This window comes from Pseudochaenichthys georgianus, chromosome 3 (genome assembly GCF_902827115.2).
Source record: "Pseudochaenichthys georgianus chromosome 3, fPseGeo1.2, whole genome shotgun sequence".
NCBI lineage: Eukaryota > Metazoa > Chordata > Actinopteri > Perciformes > Channichthyidae > Pseudochaenichthys > Pseudochaenichthys georgianus.
The window spans coordinates 3,892,275-3,908,616 of NC_047505.1; the positions used below are offsets into that span (position 1 = coordinate 3,892,275).

At 43.8% G+C, this 16,342-nt stretch overlaps 1 protein-coding gene across 1 annotated transcript in view; it reads right to left on the minus strand.

The window, feature by feature from the left end:
- Window positions 1–16,342, minus strand: part of adamts17 (ADAM metallopeptidase with thrombospondin type 1 motif, 17) — a 219,443-nt gene that overhangs the window by 62,397 nt on the left and 140,704 nt on the right. The window contains exons 9-10 of the mRNA XM_034079817.2: window positions 1,315–1,455; window positions 669–819 (exon numbers count right to left, since the gene is read on the minus strand). Of these exons, the coding sequence (XP_033935708.1) occupies window positions 669–819; window positions 1,315–1,455 (292 nt within the window). The remainder of the gene's footprint in view (window positions 1–668; window positions 820–1,314; window positions 1,456–16,342) is intronic.

Consider the following 16,342-nt stretch of genomic DNA (forward strand, 5'->3'; position numbering starts at 1 on the left):
CTGCACACACTCTGTACACACTCTGTACACACTCTGTACACACTCTGTACACACTCTGTACACACTCTGTACACACTCTGCACACACTCTGTACACACTCTGCACACACTCTGCACACTGTATCCATCACGTGTGGAGGTTAGCTGAGCACTCCCCACCACACATGACGCTGATCTCAGATACAGAACTTAGAGAAGGAGGGTCCACTCCGCACACCTTCTGTCCCTGCTGCAGTATAGCCGACTGCTGAGCCCCGTGTGTGCAGATGTGTGTATACACGTGCACGTACGTAGTCCCCATGTGAAACGGAGAGCAGATGGAAATGAACATCTTTACTGTTTGATATAAACCTCTGCAGATAGAGAAAGGCTGTGGGAAGGGCATGACAGCATCAGGACATCACATGTGACTTTACTAAATCATCAAGTACCCTGACCGAGAGAGAGAGAGAGAGCCAATGAAACACCAGCCCAGCATTCCTACATGAACCAATGTGTCCTTCTCCAGCTCCTCCACTGACATGTCCATGGATAGATCTTTGATGATTGTTTGCATTGGTGTTATAACCTGTTGTCTCCATGCCGACATGCAGCACTGCACTTGTACTCTGCTCGTGGTGTTTCAGGGATCATATCTAATAGAAGCTGAATACGAACAGAGTGTTGTACCTCCATGTCGTTGCAGAAGGTGGCGTTGGTTCCAAACAGGATCTGGCACTGCTCGTCCACGCTGTAGTGCATGCCCGGCAGCTTGGGGGGGAGTCTCACTTGGTAGCGGCTCCGGGGGTCCGTGTGCAGGAGGCAGGCGCTGGCTTTGGACCTGCTTAAAGACACAAGAGAGGGACAGGCTACAACAGGCTGACCTGGGAACGGTTTCCTTTGTCATCGGAATCGAAAAGAGACTTTTAGTATATAATATATCTATATATTACATTTGGACAACACATATCTGCTCTTTGTTTGTTTTCACAGAGCCCAAGGATTCTTTTCCAGCATTTATTTTAAACTTCAAAAATGCTGTTTGCATAATTATAAAAAGCAAGAATAATAAATCCAATCCAATCAGAAGTGAGCTGGAGTTGACCAGAAGGCAACTGGCTGGGGCCTCAGTTCCTATAGAGATACTGGTGAGTGTTGTTGACACACTGAATGGTTAACTGGCTGTGAGGCAAGTCACATGTCAGACTCGATCTGACCATTGAAGGATTATTGTATCGTTATTAATGTTTATCTGAAATAATGAACTTAAACTGAGTGACCGTACGTGTTTATGTTCCCCACTGGTCAGTAAGTGGTGCCTGTAGCTGTGTCTCACCTGAGGAAGTTCTCCAGGTCGTCTCTGCTGCAGGAGGACCAGGACAGGTCGCTGGGGTTCCTGCCCTTCACCCACTCCCCAGACATGATGTGGGAGTGACCGGTGCAGGTGGCGTGGTCGTCGTCGTGGCTCATCCCCATGCTGAGGAGGGGATGTGATATACATTGACACTGGGTTAAGATTAGGATCATTCATTCAATATACATTTGTTTTCACTGATATGATACGATAACACTTTTCAGTTAGAGTCCGACATGTCTGCTGAATCACAGAAGCTCCATTTGTAACAAGGTCAAATATTTAAGACAAGAACGGACATTTGAAATAGCATCACGATCACTGACGAGAAACATGCTCAAGACCCTCTAACATTAGCTCTGTGTTTGATTTGATGATTGACAGGTGCACACAGGAGTGCTTCAGTCTAACTTCATTCATTCGTGGGACTCTGCACCTCCAATCGGAAACAATTCATATTTGCTGTTCAGGAAATGTTTGGGCTCAGTAATGATGTTGTTGGACAGCCAATGAGAGAGCTTAAGTAGACATATTGCTAAATGATCACTCTCTGCAAGTTGTGACTGAGGTGTGTGTTTGCAGAAAATCATGTAAGCACGCAGATACAGTACACACACACACACACACACACACACACACACACACACACACACACACACACACACACACACACACACACGGGTGAACCCCGGCCACCGTGCACTGACTTCCCTACAACCAGCAGCACGGTAACACGTAGGCCCAATTCCAAACCACACCCTACCCACTCCCACTCCGTGTCGGAGTCACACGTGCAGCTAAGTGAGGCTCCCTCCTTCCAGGTGGCAGGACAGCGGCACGCTTTGGGACCAACTCCCCTCTCTCTGGCAGAAACAGGAAAGGCCGTAACTTTAGGTAAATGGTTTCAAATCAGCATCTCTTGTAGAGCATTAGGTGAAATCAGCACCGATGCAGGCTCGCTGTTTGATGGCTTGATAACCCACTCCCCCTCCACACTCGTTGGTTTGGAACAGCACTTAATGTGGCGGACCCTCCACGCGAACAAGCAAACGGAGGGGTAGTGTGTAGGGGTAGGGAGCAGGGGGCAGTTTGGAATGGGGCCACAGAGGCTGCATCTCACTTCGGTTAAATGGATTCCTTGCATCCCTCACTTGCGTCGTTTCCCTGCGACTAGCCCCTCCCTCCAGGGAAGCAAGGAGAGACGCAAGGAAACCACGAGAAGCAGGGAAATGAGTTTTAAGAGAATGGGACGTCCTTTCCTCCGGAGCGTCACGTGAAGCCGTTTGTGATGACGCTGCACAGCTGATCGTCTGACAGCAGCTCTGTCCCCGTTATTTACACACATTTACCGACACAAACATTTGTATCATCTAAATCAAATAAGAACTCATTCTCAAAAAAGATAAACGCCATTTTAAAATGTATAAACGAACAATAGTTTGATTAATATTGATTAGAGTGCACAAAATAAATAAAATAATTGAGAGAAGAAAAAGAGATATGTTATCTATCAAAACCCAGTTAGATTAACATTCATTGGATTGCACACTTTGTTTGTTTGTGTGGATATGTAGCACATTCACATTTTAATAGCACTTATTGACTGGATGGAAATGACAATAAATGAAAATGTAAAACGAAAAGAGCGATCATGAAAATGTTTCCAATAAATGAATAAAATGATTTGTGACCACGTTGTTGTTCAGATATATCACATATTTGTAACTAAATACATGAATTGAAACAAAACACGGTATAAACTGAGGAGTGATTCCCGTGAGGTTCATGTGTTTTCTTCACTCCGCTGGGAAACTGCTCTCATGCCAAGAAGCATCAGATCAGTGCATGCGCTGCATCGTCCAATCAGTGAGCAATACACAGTAAGGGGGCGGGGCGAGTGTCTGAGGATTTCACCGGAGGATGGTTTGGTGGCTCCTCCATTATCGCTCCTCGTTTCTCGCTCCTCCGGCAGAAATAAGGCCACTGGGACGCTACTCAAGATGGCGCAGACAAATCAACTTCCGGTGAGACCGAGGAGCGAGGAAATGAAAAATAACCAAAGTGAGACACAGCCAGAGTCACGAGCCGTTTCTCAATCGCGAGGATGCTGGCTTGGTAGTCGCGTACTTCCAAGTCACTTCCTTCAGAAACGAAGCAAGTATGCTTCCAAGCCACGGCTTCGGAAAACGAAGAAGAATGGAACAGGCTAACAAGTGTGCCACTCTCTCTAACGGTTTCAACATAAACTGTACCGAAAATAAATACCTCACGACGTCTATCTAATTATGAACTTGCTTTACTTTCACGGAACACATTTTTGGACATTTCCCCCAAACCAAGGACGCGGCCTCGGTGGAATTTCAAGTATGCTGGAGATTGGAACAGTCCATCGGCGGCACTTGATGACGTAGCATCCTTGAAATATTGGCTTGGAAGCCAGTTTCCTCGAGATTGAGAAACAGCCACAGCCTGAAGACAGCTCTGACAGGAAGGGGCTCTTACCCACAATGCATCTGTGCAACAGAGGAAGGATTCAATTGGGCAATGTTACAATTATTTATTGTAGTGTGTAGAATTGTTATTGATTCCTGCAGTATCTGCTGTCCACAGTATTATCATGATATCCTTCATGAGATCCCTGCAGCATGTGGAGGCGAGAGGAAGAATATGTCAGAGCGCAGCACCATTACACCTTCATGTGGTCACTAGGCAGTGTTTCCCCTACCATTGTCTTGGAGGGGCGCTGAGCCCCGCGCCCCCCCTGAAATTCAAGGTGTTTAAAAACAAATATATTAATTTTGTTTTGTTATATATATATATATATATATATATAGCACCAAACTACAACTAATCTATATCTACTGTCACTTTTCACATTGAACATGTGCTCTTTTATTAAATAAACATAATACATTTTCATTTTAAGAGTTTAGTGGTTTTGACCCTAAGAAAGACTGATGCACTAATCAATAACAATAGTCCACAGATCCTCTCTCTGCTCCAGAGGATTTAAAACATATATATCCCAATGACACCCCCCGCCCCCCAATGCCACCCTCCCCCCCGCTCTGGAAATGTTATTTTAAACACAATTAAATCAAGTTATTTTGGTAAAACTAATGAAAAATATAACTAAAAAAACATATTTAAAAAAAAAAATGTTTGTAATCTTTTCAAATATTATTTTTTAGAATACCTCAGAGAGGGCCTAGAGGGCGCTAACGGCTCGCCACTGATGTGCAGTCATATCAATCCGCAGAAAGAAGTCTGTTACTTAAAATGTCAGCTGTGAACAACAAACATTAGTTTCTCCTTCAGAAAACACCAAGTAATATTTTTGGAATATTAGTTTTTATATTTGAGGAGAGCAGGAAACTTTGTATTCATGATGGCTAAACGGTCCCCAGAAAAGAAAAGAAAATAGGAACAAGAGAAGAAAGAGGTTACAAGACTGAGAGCTGGACATCAGAGAAATCTACAGAAGAAGACAGACAGGAGGTAAACACTAACAGGAACAGTAGAAGAAGACAGACAGGAAGTAAACACTAAAGGAACACAGTATGGCCCAATCCCAAACCGCCCCCTACACCCTACCCCTCCCTTTGCGCGTTCACGCGGAGGGTCCGCCATATTGAGGGCTGTTCCAAAGCAACGAGTGTGGAGCGGTGTGGAGGGGGAGTGGGCTATCAAGCCCTCAAACAGCGAGTCTGCAGCGGTGCTGACTTGAGACCGGTCTCTACCTGACCGGAGTCACGCTGTGTGTGTCCGTCAGGAAACACGCTGTTTACAAGTAGTTCCAGCAAACATCCACAGATAAACTGCGATGTTAACAACCTCATGATAACCTCATATGTTTTAACTTAGGATCAAACCTGTGTTCAGTCTAGGAAAAGGTAAATGTGTGCATTTTATTATAAAGTTGTGTATATTTACAGACCGTTGCAAAAACTAAGAAGCTTATAAACATCAGGTTTAAAACTAAAAGAGCTTTGAAACACAATGAAAGATGTTTGGAGTTTTATTTGAGTTATTCATTTAAACTTTTTGTCTAAGAGATGCTGATTTGAAACCGTTGTTACATACAGTTACGGCATTTCCAAAGCTTGCTGCTGTGTTTACTCCCTCCATCTGACAGGAGGAGCCTCGTGTGTCACTCCGTCACGGAGGGGGAGTGTGTAGGGGTAGGGTGTAGGGCGTGGTTTGGGATTGGGCCAAAGTGTATACAGTAAAAAAAGATGATATCATTACTATTAGTCAATAATGAGTGAGGATGCTTGCCGGTCTGTCTCTGGCTGCAGATCTGTGAGGAGCTTCCTGTTTGCTGAGCTGTCATTATCATGTTGAACTGGCTTTGAACAGCTGCTTCAGAGAGCAGATGGGACTGAGGGAGTATTACATAATCACCCCAGCAGCTGATCATCATCTGTGCCGTGCTGTTCACGCATCAACAGGGTGTTGTCATGGATATGTGATTTTGGCATGAATCTAAAAGATAAACAACAATCACACACAGAAATACAACCCTCTGATGAGGAGCAGCTGAAGGGGCGATATATATAAAAAAGTAGGCATGTCAACGCATCAACGCATCAACGCACGATTCATCTGGACACCTTAACCCAGGCCTATTCAAATGGCGGCCCGCGGGCCAGATGCGGCCCAGAACCAACTCCCGAGTGGCCCAGCCTCCCGTGGCCAAATTCCTACACTAGTACAGACCATGAACGCAACACTCCGCGTTGCTTAGAAACCACCAAACCACAACGCAGCACGTTTTTTGAAAGTGCATCTAGTGGTGCTAGTAACGGTGGTCCTATGATAGCAACTCTAAAACATGTCTCTCTGAACTCTGAAGTGTAAACAAAGACAAAACGGTCATTGATCTTGTGGAGCAGATGCGCGAGTCATTGCCCAAGTCAAGCTGGACCTTTTCGCGACCGACTTGAGTACGGCTCAGATACTGCATTTTCCGACGCTCCGCAAACACATCACATCTGTTTGTACATCCCCATCACATCCCCGGCACAAATCACGGATGTGATGACAGATTTCATTGCGAGGTTGAAAGAGAACTTTGGTCAATTTGATGGACTTGCTCTGCCCACAGAGGTGATGGGCTTTGTCAGAGACCCCTTCACTGTTGCAATAGAGGGGGGCGTATCCACCAGAGCAAAGGAAGTGGTCCCCTCCATCGACGAGGGGAAATGTACACTGAAACTTATTGACATGCATTCATCCGTAACCGGATGCCCCAAGCGCAGCGCACTAACGGGCCAGCGAAGTGTTGGAGTGACGTCAAAAAACAGCAGTTCCTTTCATTCAGAAAGTAGCGATCTGTGTGCTCAGTATGTTTGGATCAACATACAAATGTGAGTCAAGCTTTTCACACATGAACTCAATCAAAAGTAGCACTCGCTGCTCCCTGACTGACAGCACTCTTCACCAATGTCTTAGGATTGCATTGACATCCTATGAGCCAAAAATAACTGCTCTTGTTCAAAACTAAAAATGTCACTTCTCCCATTGAGAAAGTCAGCGATGACAAATCACACATGAGGTGATAGTGCACCTAGTTTACTATAGTAGACGTGTAGTGTAGTATTCATTCATGTTAGTTACCCTTATCCCTTGTTATGGGTTTGTGCACTGAAGGGTTTGACAGTTATTTTTGTATTTAAATGCACTTTGTAATGTGTCTGGGTCAAAAAAAAAAATCTGAATATTTTACTTCTAAAGCGAACAAATGTAATGCTACAACTGTGCACTTTTTTATGCACTTTGAGATGCCTCAGATTCTGTTAAATTAATGCTAATTTATTGTGTTTTTATGCACTTTTTGACGTGCCTTTGTTAGATGAACAATGAATACAAATGGCATGTTTTTCATCGCAGTAATATGTGTTGGTTTAAAATGTGTCATTACCCGCTTTTTACAGGCCGCTGAATGTCTGGCCCAGCTGAATTTTGTAGTTATAAAATCTGGCCCAATTGAATGTGTAATTGAATAGCCCTGCCTTAACCCATTCCTCCCATCTTTCCAGCATGGATGTTTGCCATGAATTGCATGGGAGTGAAAAGGCAAAGAAAAGCGGAGGAACTGACAAAAGCTACACGTGTTGCACTGACTGGAGAACACTGGACCACCAACACCTCGGTGTAACCACGCACTGACAGATTGCTGTGTGTCGCTCACATCATACAGAGGGTCTTCACTGCAGCGCTCCAATGAGGCTGTCGATGCGGGGGCTACATGTCGGACTTATTCCAATGATTCAGAATCATGTTATTAGAAATCATGGTGATCGACGTGGAGGCAACATGACACCCTACTAGCTAGCGTGGTGGTTCTAGGCATGGCGAAGTGATTGATTTTATTAAGGGTAAAATACTGGAACAACTACTGGTTTGACTCTCATGGAGTTTAGTACAAACTTAAAGTTCTCCACTGGATGAATTGTAATCTATCTGGTGATATTTAGACTTGTATTCAGCACCAGGTATTCATTTGATCAATGTGTTGGTTCAGACCAAATACCTACACACTAAGAACATGCTCGCCAGCCTCAGGGGAACACTGTATGTATACTGAATGCTGCACTGTGATAGATACATAGTACCTGCTAACATACATGAGTACATACAGTATGTGTGCAGCTTGTATCCAAACTACCTTAGTGTGCTGCTGTGTTTCCATTCAAACGTACAATTCTACGCCAGCCTGAGCTCAGGGTTTATAGAAGCTCAATAGTTACTGTGTGTGTGTTGTTTTGTGAACAGTGTGTGTGCTCACGTAACACAATTATCTTTGAATGTGCATGTTCATGGGCAGCAGCCAGACAGTGTTTGCCAGCTCTGTGTAAACTGTGAAGAGTCCTGAGGGAGCTGGCTCATGCACTTGGCATAACGTCCAGGTGAGCCTGAATGCTGCCTCTGTGTGTTTCCAGCTGGAACACAGCTCTTACAGCGCGCAGGAGAACTCGCCTGAGCTTGGCTTGCATTCACGTCCCAGTCACTCTGTACGGCCTCACTGCAAGACCTTCTCTATTGACTTCCTGTGTCCACCAATTGAGGAACCCGTACTTATTCATCAACGAGATACAATAATCTTTGAGGAACTAAATGATCTATTTTTCCTTAAATGGGAAAGTAATGTTTGACAAGAGTCACGACTGTCCCTGTAACAAGCATATAGCTCACACTGTAACAGTATGAACATCACCTCCAATCCCTTTCTTCATTTTAAAAAGTTCAGCTTCACCAAACTGCTCTGACGTTTGTGAGGCATGATTTTTGCTCAGAAACCTTGATGGTCACATGACCTGCGTGAGGATGACAGACAGCTGCAAAGGGCACACTACAACATAACAATGAAGTGGCAGCAAGGCAAACAAAGCAGTGTCCATGGAGAACAGCAGCAGCACATGCACTGTGGGACATCCTGAGGGGCCTGGGTGGACATGCACTCTGTGATCCTTCCCACTGTTATGTCTCCATGCATGTGCTGAGAGAAACGAGCAAAGGGAGAGAACGTGGAGTTCCTGGTACGTTTTGGAATCAGTCTGAAGTGTCCGGCATGTTTGCTTGCACAGAACACATCCGTCAGGGAACCCGTCCTCTCACTGTTTGTGGACAGAAGACACAGAACATGTGTCCAGCAGTCAGAGCACTGCAGAGTGTATCAAATACAGCCTGCTTGTTATCCTGAAGTGAGACTCTCCCACTTAAAAAAAGCAACTGTTCACAGCCACCGCTTCTGGAGGGCGGGGTGAGACGGAGGGGGACAACTCTCTAGTGAACTCCACGTGGACATATCCTCTTACACATCCCTGTTGGCTTTCTGATGGGTCTGAGTAGGAACACATTTCCATTCAACAGCTGATAGGGTGTGAGGGACAACTCATTTGGCTGTTGATTGGTTAAATGTTTAGCCTGGAGCACACCTCCTCTGGCTGGCAGAGCACTCCCCTACTGTACCTATCATTTCGTTTTTTAACAGACAACATACAACGGGAACACATTGTATTCAAATACCTCATTGCATTTTGTTATTAATACAAAAAAGAGCAGCTTGCATGATTGTATATTGTATAATGTATGCTATGTTCATATATTTTGTTTTAAAGGGGACCTATCATGCAAAATGCACTTTTGTATGTAAATATGTGTCCCTGGCAGTAGCAAGCCGTCAGGGCCCTCTAGGCCAGTGGCTCTCAAAGTGGGGGGCGCGCCCCCCCCCAGGGGGGCGCAGAGGCATGACAGGGGGGGCGCAATAAACCAGGGGGAAAAATGGTTATTAAATAAAAAATCATATTTTGAAAAATGATTGATTGAAAATAATATGATACAGTACAGTACTATTACGTCTGGGTCTCTGTGTTTCATTAAAGCTCGGCTCTGTGTGTGTGTAGAACGAGCCATTTTGTGTGCATGTGCGAGCGAGAGAGAGAGAGAGAGCGCACCGGTACCGGAGATTGTTCTTGTTAGCTTCTGGTGCTAGCGAGCTACGTTAACGGATATAAGGAGTTTTTTCAACAACAAAGTGGAGGAGAGTCCTCTCCTGTCAGACTGAGAGACTCAGTGAGCTAAAGGACTCTCTCTCTTTTAAAAAAAAAGCTTTATACATAAAATCAGCACTTTTGAAACAGGAAGTGAAACAGAGGGATATGAGGCATGGCTAGAATGGGTGATCTGTTTGGTATTTTGAGCAAAACACTTCATAGACATGTTTTTTTATAAATGTGTATATATCTGAGACCCATGCTATTGCCTAAAAATAGCATGATAGGTGACCTTTAATAGTAAGTTGGTCTATTACAACGTAGTCTAACTCACTCTGTATATTTTACACTGTGTATTCAATAGATGCTCTATAAATACAGCACATATTTTCTACTGTTGATATGTTTTATATTTACTATATTTCTTTGTTTTTATTATATTTCTTACTCATGCAATGCCTTGTAATGCAGCATCCATAAACTATATCTGATTTAATAAACTATAAAGCCAATGCACAATGCACTGTGGAGGCGCTGCAATGACAGCTCTGGGAGAAAAAAAAATGTTTTGACCGTTGGTGCTCATCCTAATGTTCGGCCTTGATGTAACAACATTCATAATTAAGTAAATCTAACACTCTTTTCATCCCGGTTACACTTTTCATTCGCCCTGTACGATGGGCGCTGTAAGTGATGAAAATGGGGGATGTTGGCTTATCTGGCGCCCGCAGCTCACAGCCAAAGTGCGAGTGAGCGTGGGAGCGAGCGAGGGAGAGAGGGAGGGTGCACCGGTACGCGCTGTTGTTATTAGCATCTGGTGCTAGCTGCTCTAACGGAAGAAGAAGATGTTTCTACAATGATGTGGAGGGAGAGTCCTCTCCAGTCAGACTGAGGCTGATAACTTCAGCTCAGTGAGGTAAAGGACTGGAGTGTTTAGATAGTTCACTTTAGTCTAAGTTATCTCAGTGGGTCTCAAACGTTTTGATCACAATTCACAAACAGATTGAAGCATTTTACTTTAAAATGTTCAAACATTTCTTCCCGGTATGCCTGAGAAGGCAGATATGCTTGTTTTTCTCAACAAGAACTGTTTTTAAATGGGGGGGGGGGGGTTTCCTTTAAAAGTTGCACTGTTGTAGCTTCAGTGGTTCTCAGGTTACAGTTACATAGCAGTGAATATCAACAGACTGATTAATGTGAATATTACTGTAAACTAACCTGTGTAAAAGTTTCTCGAATAAATGTAATTTTTTTGGTGGAAGAAGCATGTATCATTTTTTTACCCTGCCCCTCAAAGAATCGGAATTGAGAACCGTTAAGAACCGGAATCGAAAAGTAGAATCGGAATCGGAATGAGAATCGTGGAAATTCAAACGATACCCAACCCTAATATTAAATTAATTGCATATTTTAGTCAGGTTCATTATAACTTGATTTTAACTTTCGTGGGATTTTTGTGGGGATTTGCTAAACTATAAATTTTTGGAAAGGGTATTGTATAAGGATTCAGAAAATCCATGTTTCCATTTGCCCAGATGTCTATATGGCGGCCATATTGGAATTTCCAAAATGGCCGCCGTAAAATGTAGGTTTTGTAATATCTCGGCTTCTAAATAATCTGGAACATTCATTTTAACTTCTAAACCTACATTTTCAGGGTCAAGGAACCCAATGGTGGTAGTTACAAAGGTATCACATTTTACAACATTGTCGAGACGAAAGTCAATAGGTCAATATATAATATCTGTGAAAAACGGACTAATAAATAATTATGTGTTTTCATTTAGATTATTATTATTATTATAGTATTGTTCAATACCAGGAGAGGGTATTTGTTTATTTTTGATAGCGTGGGCTACTTTTCAGAAGCGAGCTGTAGGAACAATATGAATGCCGCTTCCGGCAACACGGCTACAAAAGGGGTGTAGTTTGTGATGGCCGGTCTCTTGTTCTCAAAGCCACGGAGAGAGAACCAGGCGACAGTGTGCGAGGCTCCGGAGACGCCGTTGGTATGTTTATTGTGTTTATGTAGTTGATCTGTTGTCGCACTTTGCGAGAGTGCTGTTGCGCAATCAGCTGTTTTTTTTACGCAGCGCGGTCTGCCTGTGCTCAGTTTGTTTTCTGTGTAATTTAGACAGCGCAGGTGTTCAGATGAGGTTTTCTCTGGTGCTTGTTTCCAAGTGGAGATAAACACTCTTATTAATTCATTTAAGTTAATGATGTGGTTTTAAAGTAACAATTTATCCTTTTTAATTAAAACATAGTTTGTGGTATTGTTATTATTGAGAATGCAGTGAGACCTGCAAAATGTTGTAATTTGTGTAGCATGTGAGCTAACTTTTGTTGGTCCTTTGTGTTTTGAAGGTTTTCAACCTGATCAATTCTTGGAGCTGTCTTGATAAATAAAGACAAAAAGAACAAATTCAAGTTGTCCAAAGCGTCCTCTGTTGCCCTCTAGCCTATCAAGTCAGGCTAAATCACTGGAACAGGCCAAAAACCTGAAGGACTTGACAGTTGAAAACCACAGTTGAAAACCAAGCGGAGCAGCCTGGGCCAGAGGATAAAAGGCTTCAGACGTCCAGAGAAAGCTGTTGACGCAGAGAAGGGGAACCGTGGATTTCCATTAGCTCAAAATGGCGGAAGAAATCCTGGGGAAGACGGTTAAAGAGCTCAAGAAAGCAAGAACAAATGCAAAAAGCAACTTCACCAGGCAGGCCAACTACCTCAACAGAGAAGCAGGTAGAATGGTCGAAGCAGAGCTAAGGGAGGAATTCACCAAGCTGAAAGAGGGATTAAGAAAGGTTCTTGAAGCAAATGATGACTGCATGGCTGGGTTACAGGCAGACGCTCAAAAGGCCGAAGGAAAGGAAGAAGAAGCTCTTGCAAAGCGGGAAGAGGCCGACGGTGAAAGGACTGCAGAGGAGGCTGAAGCCAGAATGGAAGAGGTGAGAGGCCTTATTCAAGATAACCTGTGGTCCAGATATGGCCAGTATGAGCTCATCACTGCAATTGAGGAAGCAGAAGAAGCCAGTGAACAAGTTGGGAATGTGCCTGTGCAAGGAACCTACCTGGAAGGCTATGGGGTGCTCCTGACCATTCTAGAGAAGCAGATGAAGGAGGCCACCAGAGTGATGACAGGCTTGGGAGTGCTGGATACCCATGATGGCGAAATCAGATCTAGCTGGCAGAGTCAAGGACCTCAAAGCAATAAGAAATAGACTTGAGATGAGGCAAGTTGAATTTGTTACCGCACGCAGGATTGCAGCGAAGAAACTGCAGAGGTTCTTCCCAGAGGTCAAGCCCGACAAATTAAACAGGCCAGAAGAAGTCAAGACTCCTAAAGGGACAGAGAAGGCACATGGACTTGTCTGCTATGGCCTAGAGGAGATCGCCAAAGTGCATAAAGTCATCAGTCCTGAAAAACTGCAGAAGTTCTTCCCAGAGGTCAAGCCTGAAGAATTAAAGAGGCCAGAAGAAGTTGAGCTCCTCATAAGCCACAGGGAAGGAAGACTTGCTCCACAAAGAGTGAAGGTGGTTGGAGACCTTGGTTTGTGGGAAAGTCCACTGGGAAAAACAGTAGGCGGTGCACACCCAGAACTGTTTGAGGAGATGGAGGTGGCGGCACACAGGTCCAACACACACTTTGCTCGCTCCATGAGAACAACTGCAGTCAGGTATGAGGAGAGAAAGCTTCCAAAAGACAAACCAGCACAGTTGCAGAAGGAAGATATGACTGAAGTAAAGGTCACAGCTACAACTAATCGTGAGTTCCTGGAATGGTGGAGGGGGGACAGCATTGGAGCAGCCTGTGAGCCTAAGTGTGGAGGATGTCGGTGTGGAAATTGCCAACCAGGAGGGAAAGAGATGACCCTGGCGGAGGAGAGAGAGCTGGATATCATAAAGGCAGGCCTAACCTACGTCAGGCAGGATTCTCATATTGCATCACCACACTGGGATGCAAAATATCTCTGGACTGAAGACCCCACTTCTCTCCCCAACAACAAATGTGCTGTGGAGGGCACAGTCCTGAGGACAGGAAAACAGCTGAAGCAGGAGCCTGAGGGGCAAGCTGTAGATAAAGCCCAAGAGCACAAAATGGTGGAAAGAGCTGGTGGCTTATGCCTCAAACCAGGGGTCCGGTCTGGTCAAAGTGGGAGGCAAGAAACTGCAGCAGCGCTCCTGGGAGGAGAAAAAGCAACAGCTGTAAGTAAAACTCTCATCCTCCCAAATCAGACCAGAGAGGAGGACAACAGAGCCCTGGGAATTGGGTACAGAGTGGAGGATTGGCCAATAAGATCAGCTGGAGAGGTGGCAGCACAAGCCAGAGAGAGTGTGGACAAGCTCCAGAGGAAGGCATTCTCAGCAGCCATAACAAGAGCTCAAGCCGAAATAAAGCAAAGAGATGGCCTAGAAGACCCACAAGGAAACAGAAACAGGAAGAGCCAATGGGAGAAACCTAGAGCCAAGCAGACTCCTACCAGAAATCTCACAGGAAAGACAGTGAAGGATCCTATGGAGGTGAAAAGATTCTGCAGCCTTCAAAAACGTGTCGGTGTCATAGCCTGGGTGTGGAGAGCTGCAAGGAAGTGGCTGGAGATTAAGGACCAGCCTAGGGCAGAATCAAAGTTGGAAGTAATATGGCACACAAGGAATGGAGATGTAGCAGTGGGAGATGTGGTGTGGCTGGCTGACCAAAATGCCCTGAGAGGACATTACAAACTGGCCAGAGTGGTAAGTGTAAATACTGATGGAGAAGGCATCGTAAGGGATGTAAATGTGAGAACCTCTCCCGGCTTCCCAGTCTCAGTTATGAAGAATAAAGTCTGTGGAGGGTACAAGGGACATCCAAGCAGGATCCCTGCCACTATTCTTCATAGAGATGTCAGGCGCCCTGTCATCTTACTTCCTGTGGAAGAACAGGCGTGATTTGAAGGTGAAGAGTGGTGTGAGCTCCTTGGGTTAGAAACCAGGAGCTCAAGTGGGAGGTGTCGAGACGAAAGTCAATAGGTCAATATATAATATCTGTGAAAAACTGACTAATAAATAATTATGTGTTTTCATTTAGATTATTATTATTATTATTATTATTATTATTATAGTATTGTTCAATACCAGGAGAGGGTATTTGTTTATTTTTGATAGCGTGGGCTACTTTTCAGAAGCGAGCTGTAGGAAAAATATGAATTCTGCTTCCGGCAACACGGCTACAAAAGGGGTGTAGTTTGTGATGGCCGGTCTCTTGTTCTCAAAGCCACGGAGAGAGAACCAGGCGACAGTGTGCGAGGCTCCGGAGACGCCGTTGGTATGTTTATTGTGTTTATGTAGTTGATCTGTTGTCGCACTTTGCGAGAGTGCTGTTGCGCAATCAGCTGTTTTTTTTACGCAGCGCGGTCTGCCTGTGCTCAGTTTGTTTTCTGTGTAATTTAGACAGCGCAGGTGTTCAGATGAGGTTTTCTCTGGTGCTTGTTTCCAAGTGGAGATAAACACTCTTATTAATTCATTTAAGTTAATGATGTGGTTTTAAAGTAACAATTTATCCTTTTTAATTAAAACATAGTTTGTGGTATTGTTATTATTGAGAATGCAGTGAGACCTGCAAAATGTTGTAATTTGTGTAGCATGTGAGCTAACTTTTGTTGGTCCTTTGTGTTTTGAAGGTTTTCAACCTGATCAATTCTTGGAGCTGTCTTGATAAATAAAGACAAAAAGAACAAATTCGAGTTGTCCAAAGCGTCCTCTGTTGCCCTCTAGCCTATCAAGTCAGGCTAAATCACTGGAACAGGCCAAAAACCTGAAGGACTTGACAAACATTAACCCTTTGATGCATGAGTCGGTCGAAAATGACCTGTGCTAAGTTTTTTTAAGTATACAAAAACAAATTGAATTGATTATTTTTCATAAAATACTCTATAATAGACCATTATCTTATATCGATAAATATAAAAATATCTATAAATTCAATTCAGGCAAAACATTTTATAATCTTATGCAAGGCCCTGTGCGACCACAGTTGTTCGTCTCCTATGGCAACGGCCCTGTTCTTCAGACTTCTGATATTCTTCTGATATTTGTTGTGGACCACAAATAGCCTACTATATGAGAAGTGTCATCCTTCAAGGTTATTTTACACATCATTTGATACATGTACAGTAAGTATTATCTTCATTTTTACCTCAGAAAAGTTCAACAGGTTTTATGTCCAATTTCATTTAAGCTAGCTAACATTACTATTGTGTAATTCATGATGTCATGATGTTATCATCTTGTATCATCAAATTAAAATACAGTAGTTTGCCAATACTAGTTAGCTAACTAAATATGCTAGCTAACAATACTGTATAGTTTGTGTCATGACTGTTGTTTGAGAGATGTGTTATCATCCAATTAGCCTACTTTATAGTTAGCTAACACTAGCTAGCTAGCTAACTAACTAAGCTAGCTAACATTAGGACTACTGTATCTACAGTATAATGTGTGTGTGTGTGTGTGTGTGTGTGTGTGTGTGTGTGTGT